The 10,874-nt window shown below is 46.3% G+C and overlaps 1 protein-coding gene across 2 annotated transcripts; it reads right to left on the reverse strand.

Moving 5' to 3' along the window:
- On the reverse strand, window positions 1-10,354 carry CFAP107 (cilia and flagella associated protein 107). Of its 2 annotated transcripts, XM_033860156.2 has the most exons (4): window positions 10,015-10,354; window positions 5,294-5,407; window positions 1,622-1,799; window positions 1-393 (listed from the first exon to the last, which is right to left on the reverse strand). In XM_033860156.2, exons 1-4 carry the CDS (start codon window positions 10,126-10,128, stop codon window positions 209-211), a joined length of 591 nt encoding a protein of 196 aa, XP_033716047.1. In that variant the 5' UTR covers window positions 10,129-10,354; the 3' UTR covers window positions 1-208. The 2 variants fall into 2 exon arrangements, with proteins under 2 accessions (XP_033716047.1, XP_073648125.1); XM_073792024.1 differs by lacking the exon at window positions 5,294-5,407.
- Window positions 10,355-10,874: the final 520 nt, after the last annotated feature.

Below are 10,874 nucleotides of genomic sequence, written 5' to 3' on the forward strand. Positions count from 1 at the left end.
GGGCTTTATTTGTGGGCTGGAAAAGAAAGGACCTGTGGGTTTGGAGGAGGGGTAGAAAGTATAAAACACAGACCATGATTCCAAGGGCCGCTCAGATCGGCTTGATTTAAAATTCTGGAAGTATGTGCAGCCGCCTGCTGTCTGGCAGGTCCGACGGTGTGGTGGGTCTCCACGTGATTCCACCTGTGCTGTGATGGGGTGGCAGTTCTCAGGAGTGTGGGACAGGCTGCAGGCGATGGGGAGGCCCCGGAATCGCATGCTCCCGCTGAGACGTAGCACCAGAAGGTGGTCTGGGGTAGGAAGAAGTGTAAATGCTCTTCCTCTGGGTGGCCTCGGGTGATGGGAGCCATCTCTGCTTCAACTGCTCATAGAGTCCGTAGTTTGTAGGGGGAGCTGCAAGGCAAACCACAGTCTGGGTGAACAGGGCTTAGAGGAGGAGGCTAGTGTTGATGGGACAGGAGAATGGTTGGTTGGACCCTGCAGGTTCTCCCAGGCTGCCGTACCAGGGAGCTAGGCTGGCCGTGCACCAGAGGGGAGAAGGAGGCTTGCAGGAGGGTGGTGGTCCTGCCAACCCCCCGAGAGCCTCAGGGTGTGGCCTGCTCCCTGTGTACCTAGGAGGGACCAGACACTGTGAGAAGCCTTGGAAAATTCAGCCCCATGACCTGATTGAAAGTGTGGCCCCATCAGTTCCTGGATAATAACTGCCCCACCCCAGTAGGGAAGGAAGCAGCGCGAGCTTGCGAGAGTGACCTTGAGAGAAACCCTTGCAAAGTAATGCGTTGTGACAAGCGCTCACTCTCCACAAAAAGATAAGTGCAAAGGATAGGGGCAGCTTGAAACGTAAGTCAGATCAAGGCACTCTCCTGGTAAATCTGTGCAAAGTCTTGTTACTGAGGGAAGGACAAAGTCCACACTCCTTATTGTGGCCTGTGAGCCCCTACCTGGCCTTCCTCTACCCCTGCTTAGCAGCTTTGTCACTCGCTCTTGCCTCCCCTGGGATGTCCTTCCCTCCAATTCCTGCACAGCTCCCTCCTTCTCAGTTCAGTTATTTCCTCCAGAAAGACCGTCCTTTTTCATCCCATCCCAACGAGAATCAATATACCGGCCTCACTTTCTCTCCGCTACCCGTTTTCTTTTCTTCATACCACATATCCCGGTGCAGTGCACTGGATCTTACGTTATCTTATTCATTAATGATGTCTTCTGTGTCTCCTCATGGGGGTGTCAATTCCCTGAGGGCAGGACTTCCTCCCTATCTGTCACTGCTGTGTCCCCAGATGCTACAATAGGTCATGGTACCTGGGGATTACTCAGTAGTATTTATGAAATGGATGATGGATCTGAGTGTGCAGTGACGCTGCGCCCCACCACCTGTGCTCCAGGTAAACATGGTGCTGCAGGTGACAGTTTCATCCCACAGCAACATCATCCAGCAACACAGGGAGAGGGCAGGTGGCCTGGAGGTAAATAGGACTCTTTCCCTATCTTCTCATTCTAATGCTTTTCTGGAGTCTGAGTCACCTGTGAGGTTCTTCCGCACCAGGTGGGCACACCTCAGCCCTATGCAGCTATGAACCCTTTAGAGCCCAATAAAGGAGGCGATCCCGAATTATAAAAATACCGGGAAGGGGGAAGTCAGCTTTCTCCGGGAGCCACAGCAACCTATGTCTATCCCACGTGCGGAGCTGGGGCAAGCTTGGGTTATAGTTATGCCGGTTGTAATGGTCGTCGTACGTGCTGATCAGATGGTGGCGCGAGGGCTCCTGGTGGTGGGTGATCAGGTGTTTGTACGGGAGCCCCTGAAAGGACAGACACAGGGCACATGTTACCAATCAGACGAAGGCATCCACCTGGCTGTGGCTGTAGACAGAATCTGCCCGCCATGGAGATCTGTGGTGCTGAAGGAGAGGGGTCCCCCATGGGAGTGTGGCTGCCTGAGCCCTGGGAGCCACCAACAGGAAACACACTTGTCTGCCCACCATGACGCAGTTCACCTTCAAACACACATCCCACCTCAGCTGCAGTCCGCTCTCTGCGTGAGGAGCTCCCAGCCTATGCCAAGACAACTCATCCCGAGAACGAGCTAGGGGAATGCAGTAAAATGAAAGTCAGGATACCCAGCTGAATAGGGGAGTCCGGGCCATCTCATTGCATGCCCTGGTGATCTGAAATTACCCCCTTTGATCTGTCTCAAGTCTCATCCTTCCAAGCGCCGATTTCCATGGCAAGTGAAGGATGTTAAGTGCCGAGCCTGACGTCTGCACCTTCTATTTCGATCAGTTACTATGGGAAGAGTCAGCGAATGCTCCGTAAATTGCCTTCTCCTGCAAAGGATTTATGTCTCCCTCAGCTGGCAACTCAGGGAGTGATTTCTTTGGTGGGGAGTTATTTACAGGGAGAAGAAAGCCGTGTTCTCCCGACTCTGGGACGTTTGCCTGAATCGGTGCTTTTCCTAAGAAAATCCTCTTGGCCCTAAAAGGGAATCCTAGAGGATTGGGCTGATTTACAGGGAAGATGATGTGGATTTCCATGCTCGTCCTCTTGTCTGGAGTCGTGGGGAGGTCTGTGCCTACTACAGCCCAAAAACACCGGCTGCACCGAATATTTCAAGTGGTGGTTCCATGAATCCGTCAGATCACAAGGCCAGAAGGAGACACAGGGGGATGGGCACAGACATTAAGCAGGGGTTCCCAAGGTCCACATCACCAGGTGTCTGGAGTATATTTCCAAGGTCAGGGAAAGCAAGTTGGAGGGGTTCTCAGCTATCTTGACCATGCACACAAGATTTTTGTTTTGATCAGGTACGGAAGCTGACAGACATAGAGACAACTGCCTTTGAAAGAAGTCTATCACTTACAATTCCCAAGAGGAGGGGGCATGTCACATCGCACAGGACCACATGGGAAGCACAAGGGTCAGTCAGGAGGCAGAAGGACTGAAGATAGAACATGGCCCAGAGCCTTCGTTGCGCTTTCCAACAAAGGAATGGGCAAAGCAGGGTAGGCATGTTTGAGAAGTGTAGGATTGCCCAGTTTGAATAAATTCAGGGTGTCTCTGGTTGTCACTGCCTGGGCCTGGAATGGGGAATATTGGCCTCGCATGTGAGCATTAGATAAAGGAGGTGATTGGAGGGATGGTCTCTGGATTGGTTGGTTTGCATCTGAAAGGCATGATGGCAGGCAAGTTGTTTACTGTCCCTAGGAATTAGCTAACCCTGGGAGGGGCAGCCTCTCCAGGATTAGCAAGACCCCTAAAATATCAAAGTAAAATACAGAAGATAAAAAACATGATTAAAACACCTGCCTAGGGGATAAAAACTCCATTGATCCATGGTCAGTTTGAAGAGCAGTTGCAGCATTTGCCAAAGGGAGGAGAGTAAAGTGGGGAGGGAGATGGAAACGGAGGCTGTCCCAGTAGGGGAGCACAGGATGGAGCACACAGAGGAGCTGACAGAACTGAAGCAGCGATGTGGAAGCGATGCTGTTTCCAGTGTCCTCAGCACACAAACAGGCTATTTGAACAGAATCCCTAGACACGAATATCCAGTTGCTGGGTTCTATTTTGTGTATGTGTTGGAGGAGGTATCTTAATTTTATCCAGGCTCTATGTGTGTGTGGTTATCCCTCATCAGGGTTTCTGATGGGACAACAAATGTCTTTAAGAAAGGGCACCAAGGGGCTTCCCTGGTGGCGCAGTGGTTGAGAGTCCGCCTGCCGATGTAGGGGACACAGGTTCGTGCCCCAGTCCGGGAAGATCCCACATGCCGCCGAGTGGCTGGGCCCGTGAGCCATGGCTGCTGAGCCTGCGCGTCCAGAGCCTGTGCTCCGCAAAGGAAGAGGCCACAACAGTGAGAGGTCCACGTACCGCAAAAAAAAAAAAGGGCACCAAAGGTATATTGAGAGTTAGGCTAAATGCCTCATGTACATCGATGGTTAGGGGATGGTTAGGATTGTGGGTTCTAATTTTGACTTCCTTGTATTCAAATATGTTTGTGTCTTCAGTGCACACTAATGCTAATGGTTGGCAGCACCAAAGCATCAGCACGGTCCGAGGACCATGCAGTGCGACCCAGATATGACAGCACAAACCAGAGATGCCGTCATGGTCCAAGGATGCTAGCACAGAACTGAACATCTGGCACTGTTTATACTGACATGCATCCCCAAATGCAGAAGTTGAAGAGTCAACTCTGGCAGGTGGTGAAAAGGGATCTGAGGAGACTTTTTGCTTGATTTCTTGATTTGCTGAGCAGCCCCCTGTTCGGTCCCTTACCGACAGGCTACACAGCTTCAGACAGGACACTCGCCACCCTTGGGCACATTTTATCTGAAAATGAGCGTGCTGAGCTGGACAATCCCTTGGGTCCCTTCCAGCTCTAAAATGCTCCATTCTGAAGGATGTCCATCCCTCATTCTGTGCCTCCCTGCCCCCACCCTGAATTTAGGCAAAGGTAGGGTTGTGTGGGGTGGGAGTGAGGGGACAGAAATCACCTCTATGAGCAGCAGGCTGGCAGAAGAAATAACTTGGGGGAATACCCAGATCATGGTGGGGACAGGGCATAGTTGTGCACCCAGTGGGTGAGCACCTACAAGCTTATTCTCTCCAGGCTGAACCTGGTGGGAAGTACCCATGAGAGTTGATATAGGAAGAGGCTTTCTCTCCTGTTCCTGGAAGGGCCAGGATCTCTGAGCCTCTGGAACACTCTCACCTAATTTGATAAATGTCTGTAATGCCTGGTCTTGGGCGTGGAAGGCATGTTCTGAGGTTGCAGTGCCCTGCTCCCTGTTCTGAAAGCCTGGAACACAGCCACACTCACAAACAGGCACCCAACAAGTGAGAGTGCACTGAACGGTTCTTGACTTTTCATACAAAAGAACAGGACACTTGGGCATAGCTGCTACAAACACTGTTCAACATCACCACCACTTAACTTTTGGAGTACTTTGTGTGATTCCTGACTACATTCACCTTAATTGAACACTTACCTTTGTTTGTTTCCCATATTCTTTGCCTGCACCCTGTTGGAAAAGTGTGAAGGAAGGGGGGAAATGGCCCAGGAAAGTGCTGGGACACCAGCCAAGGGGAATGCTACCAGCTTGAGATTAGATTGACATCTGTCCACCCAGTAAATAAGGGTGAGTGACATTGGCAGCCATCTGGCTGGGGAGGGTATTTAATGAGGTTACTCCTGAGTTTCTAAGAGGGAAATGGATCTAGAAAGAGTCTGGCTGTTAGTGTCTCCTGAGCATTGGGAGGGAGTCAGGCCTGAGTGGGGGGTCCCGAGCCCTCTTACCTCAACTCTCCTCTTGCTGTACCACCTGGAGGTCTGGTCCGGTCTGTGGCCTGGGAAGGGGATATACTCTTTTCTATAAATGGTCTGGGGTGTTTTCTCAGTGGCTTTGGTGAACTGAAAAAGACCAAATATTCAGGACAGTTTCTGTGATGCCCCTTCTCAAACTTCTTCTGCATCCCCTCAGCTCCCAACCATTGGAAGCTGGGCAGAAAAAGGGTAAATATGGACCCCGGGCATCCTGCACAACACAGGCTTAATTGTGCCCCCCTCCCTTCCAGTACTTGAAAAGGAGTGTGCTCAGGGACTTGGCAACCCCCCAAGAGCCCTTGGGAAAGCTGTTTTGGTGTCATCTGACCATATCTCATGGTCACTCTCGTTTCTGTTCTCTCCTCTCTCTCCCTGCTCGACTCCTCCCTTTCTTTTTCTCCTTTGTTGCTCACTCTTCCCAACTCTACTCTTTCTTTCCCCCATTATATTACATTTTTGTGGTTGATTTTTTTTTGAAATTCATTGTGGTAAAATATGCCTAATAAAAGGTACCATTTTAACTATTTTTAAGTGTGTGGTTCAGTAGCATTAAGTACATTAACAGTGTTGTGCAACCACAACCACCCTCCATTTCCAGGACTTTTTCATCCTCTCAAACTGAAACTCTGTCCCCATTAAGCAACAGCTCCCCAATCTCCCCTCCCTCAGCCCCTGGCAACCATCATTCTACTTTCTGTCTCTGTGAATTTGACTACTCTATGTACCTCAAATAAGTGGAAGTATAGAGTATTTGTCTTTTGGTGACTGACTTATTTCACTTAGCATAGTGTCTTCAAGTTTTATCTACACGGTAGCATGTGTCATAATTTTCTTTTAAAGACTGAGTGATATTCCATTGTATGTACATGCTCCATTTTGTTTATCCATTCATGCGTCATCGGATTACACCTACCTTTCAATTCCTGTGAATAATGCTGCTGAGAACATGAATGTGCAAATATCTCTCTTCAAGATCCTGCTTTCACTCTGTTGATAGTGTTGATAGAGTTCTTTGATGCATAAAGTTTTTAATTTTGATGAAGTCCAATCTATCTATTTTTTTCTCTTGCTGCCTATGTTTTGGGTGTCATATCCAAGAAATCACTGCTAACTTCAAGGTCATGCAGCTTTTCTTCTATGTTTTCTTCTAAGGGTTTTATAGTTTTAGGTCTTATATCTAGGTCTTTGATCCATTTTGAATTAATTTTTTAATATGGTGTGAGGTAAGGGTCCAACTTCATTCTTTTGCATGAGTATGATGTTAGCTGTGCTTTGTAACAATCTATTTTAAATTGATCCTAACTTGCCTTAACTCAGTAATAAAAACTCCACTCCTTTAGAGTTCTGCCCTCTCCCATTTTATGTTATTGATGTCCCAAATTACATCTTGATCTACCATGTATGCACTAACATGGATTTATAATTATTTTTATATACTTGGGTTTTTTAATCATGTAGAAAATAGTGGAATTACAAACCAAAATTATAATAATAATGGTTTTTATATTTGTCTGTATATTTATCTTTACCAGAGGTCTTTATGTTTTCATATGGCTTCAAGTTACTGTCTAGCATTTCTCCATTTCAACTTCAATGACTCCCATTAGCATGTCTTGTAGGGCAGCCCTAGTGGTAATGAACTCCCTCAGCTTTTGTTTATCTGGGAATGTTTTAATTTCTCCATTTTTGAAGTAGAGTTTTGCTGGCTAAAACAGTATTCTCAGTTGATAGTGGGGTGGGGGTTTTTGTTGTTACTATTTTTGACCCCTTTAAATATATCACTCCACTGCCTTCTGACCTGCAAGGTTTCTTTTGAGAAATCTAATGATAATCTTATTAGGGCTCCCTTGTATGTGATGATTCATTTTTCTCTTGCTTCTTTAAAGATGATCTCTTTTTCTTTGACTTTCAACAGTTTGATTATAATTGTCTCTGTGTGGGTCTCTTTGGGGATTATTTTATTTGATCTTCATTGAGCTTCTTGGATTTGTAGATCCATATCTTTTCTTCCAGTTTGGGAAGTTTTCAGCCATTATTTCTTCAAATAATCTCTCTGCCCCTTTCTCTCTCTCTTTTATCCCATAATCTGTATACTGGTCAGCTTGATGATGTCCCATAAGTCCTTGGGATCTGTTCACTTTTCTTATTCATTTTTCTTTTTGCTCCCTGGACTCAGTAATTTCAAATGATCTGTCTTCAAGTTCTCTGATTCTTTCTTCTGCTTGTTCAAATCCACTGTTGAATGTCTCTAGTGAATTTTTTTTCAATTTAGTTACTGAGTTTTTCAATTCCATTATTTTTGTTTGGTTCCTTTTTATAATTTCTATCTTTCATTAATATTCTCATTTTGCTTGTATATTATTTTCCCGATTCCATTTAATTCTTTGTCCATATTTTCTTTTAGATCTTTAAGCATATTTAAGACAGGTGGGTTTTTTTTTAATTCTTTTAAATTTATTTACTTTATTTATTTATTTTTGGTTGTGTTGGGTCTCAGTTGATGTTGGTTGGCTTTCTCTAGTTGCATCCAGCAGGAGCTACTCTTCATTGAGGTGCACAGGATTCTCGTTGTTGTGGCTTCTCTTATTGAGGAGTACGGGCTCTAGGCATGCGGGCTTCAGTAGTTGTGGCACACAGGCTCAGTAGTTGTGGCACACAGGCTTAGTTGCTCTGCAGCATGTGGGATCTTCCTGAACCAGGAATCAAACCCGTGTCCCCTGCATTGGCAGGTGGACTCTTAACCACTGCACCACCAGGGAAGCCCCTAAGACAGGTTTTTTAAAGTTTTTCTCTGGTACTTCCATTGCCTGTGCTTCTTCAGGGACCATTTCTGCCACTTTATTTTCTTCCTTTTAGTGGGCCATCTTTTCCTGTTTCTTTGTATGCCTTATGATTTTTTTGTTGAACACTGAGCACTTGAAAAAAACAGCCATCTCTCCTAGTCTTTGCAGACTGGCTCCACTCAAGGAAAGTTCTCCACTAAGTAGCAGGGCATGTTCTGAGCCTTGGAATCAGCCAGGTATGAAGGTTTAAGTTCTTCTCAGGACTTTTCTGAACATGAGCATGCATCCTCCTTAGGCCTCTGTGTGTGTGTGTGTGTGTGTGTGTGTGTGTGTGTGTGTGTGTGTGTATGTGTGTGCACGCATGCAAGCGCACACTTTTTATTTCCCCTGTGTACATGGCTGCCTTAAAATGCCTTAATTATCTGAGGAGTCTCTTCCTGGCTTCTTCTCAGAGCCTTCGATGTTCTGTTGCATTCCTCTACCTATAATTTCTTGCCCCCAGACATTTGCAAGTTTGTAGTCCCCTGGCAGCTTTCATTAACTGTGACCACTGCTGCTTTTCAAGCTCTTCCTAGCCTAAAATATGAACTACCCACTTTTCCCTGTCTGGTCTCTTGAGTTAGGCAGAACAGAGACCAATCCCTCAGGCAGCTTCCAGACAGGTTACAATGTTGCTCCACTCTCTCTGGGTTCCACGGAAGGAACTGGGACCTGAGCCACTGCTTTCCCCACACTGCACCACACTGTGCTGGGGAGGGAATGCAGAAAGGGCAAGTAAAAATGCCATGGAATCTCCTACTATTTTGAATGTGGCTTTTTCTATTGGTTTTTGATTTTTTGATTTGATTTTTTGCTATAGACCTTTGTTTTGCAGAGCTCCCATATAGTTGTTTCAGTTAGGCTATAGTTGCTTTTTAAGTGTTTCCATGAGAGAACAAGGAACCTGGAGCTTATTAGTCTGCCATCTTTCTGACATCACTCCAACTCTGCTCTCTTTATGCAATCTCCTCTAGGTGTTGGACCAGTCCATAATATGCCTGGGTACTGCCTTGCCCACAGGAGCCTGAAGGGACTGCTCACCCAGTCCTTCTTGCCCTTGGATTACACACCCCTACTCCCTAAACAAAGCCAAGTGCAGTCAGGGCTAAAAATGGCCAAAAGCCACATCTGACCAGAGGGGTGGTAAATGTTCATGTTCCCCCATGAAAACAGCCTTTTCCAGTTCTCAGAAATCACCATCAACCTTCCCCGCACTTGCATCAAATCTGCCAATTCTATCTCACCCTCTTTCCCTTGCCTATTTTCCAAGAAGACGTGAGGATGTCTAGACATCTCTGCAGAAATTTAAGTGGGTCAGTCTTGATTGCCACGAATGAAGATATTCTATTTTAAGTAGGTCAATTCAGGCAAAGTATTTTGTGATGACCTTTAAGGTACATGGGAACACCAAAAGCCCATTTGTTCTGTTTTGAAAGTGAAAGCTGAAATGCACAGGCAGGTGAAATGCATAACAGGTGCCAGAGAACAGCAGTTCATCCCTGGACATCAACACAAGGAGTGTCAAGCCTGCCTTGGCAGATAACACATCCTGGGAAGGGCCAGCCCAGGGAGAACAGACATTCTTCAAATCAAGGTGCAGTGGAATTAGGGACAGGGAACACTGGATGCCTAGAAACACTCCACTGAATATGGAACTGCAAGGCACAACCATATTGACACCTGTGCTATGAGGTTTTCAAGATGTAATAGGGACCTTGATGATTGCTTGAACGTAACTCCTCTATGTATAGCACAGTGCCACCTTCTTAAGATGCAGTCGCCTATGGCCCTTTGAAAATAATAATGTCCTAACTCCTCCCTCTCCCTAGCAGGTCTCCCTCTGAGCCCTCTGTCCACCTCCTCTTTTCTTACCATCTTCCTCTCCTCCAACCAGTTTCCAGTGAGCACTCTGGTTGAATACTTGGCCTCAATCTTCCAGCTCGGAGTGGAGAATGACTGTGGACTTACTGCAGTAAGAAACTGCATGGTAAGGATTTGCCCCAAGCTTCTTTGACTTAACACAGTTTAAGGTTTCGGGGGTGGGAGATGTTATGAAGTTGCTGAGTTTGGGATGCCTTTTTTTTTCTTTTCATCAGTCAAAAGGAGTGGTAGTAGATGAAACTCTACTAACTTCACAGAATAAAAGGGCCTTGAGAGTCCACTTTCAGCCTCCAGGGAGAGGTGATGTGATCTTGGATTCCCTACTGTTGACTGTCTCCATGGTGATAGACTCTGAGTATAAATACTCTCCTTAAGGCAGCAGCTGATTCTTCAGGAGCAAAATTGACACCACAAAAGCAAATCAAACCAACAACAATCGCCACAAAAGCAGAAGGCAGAAGGACCTGGTTTCTATGTCACCACCTGATAAAAGGCATCATCTTTGCTGCATTTTTACAACTAGAACGAGTTGAGATGATCACATTCTACTACTTAATGAGTGCTGATGTGCTAGGCCCATACTGAGACTTTTACATGTACTCACTTGTTTAATCCTCAGAGCAGCTCTATGAAGCAGGTGCCAATGACTGTACCCATTTTATGGATGAGGACACTGAAGCAAGGAGGGATTAAGTAGCTGCCTCAAGTCACACATGTGGAGAGCTGGGATTTAAATCCACTCTGATTCAGGTCTAAACCACTGGGCTCTACTCACTGCCCATCTGGCCCTTTGCCTAAGGGGCTTGAGGAAGAATCCTATCTTTGTGGTCAAACTAATAAATATTGTTCAT

This window comes from Tursiops truncatus, chromosome 1, assembly GCF_011762595.2.
Source record: "Tursiops truncatus isolate mTurTru1 chromosome 1, mTurTru1.mat.Y, whole genome shotgun sequence".
In the NCBI taxonomy this organism is placed as follows: Eukaryota; Metazoa; Chordata; class Mammalia; order Artiodactyla; family Delphinidae; genus Tursiops; species Tursiops truncatus.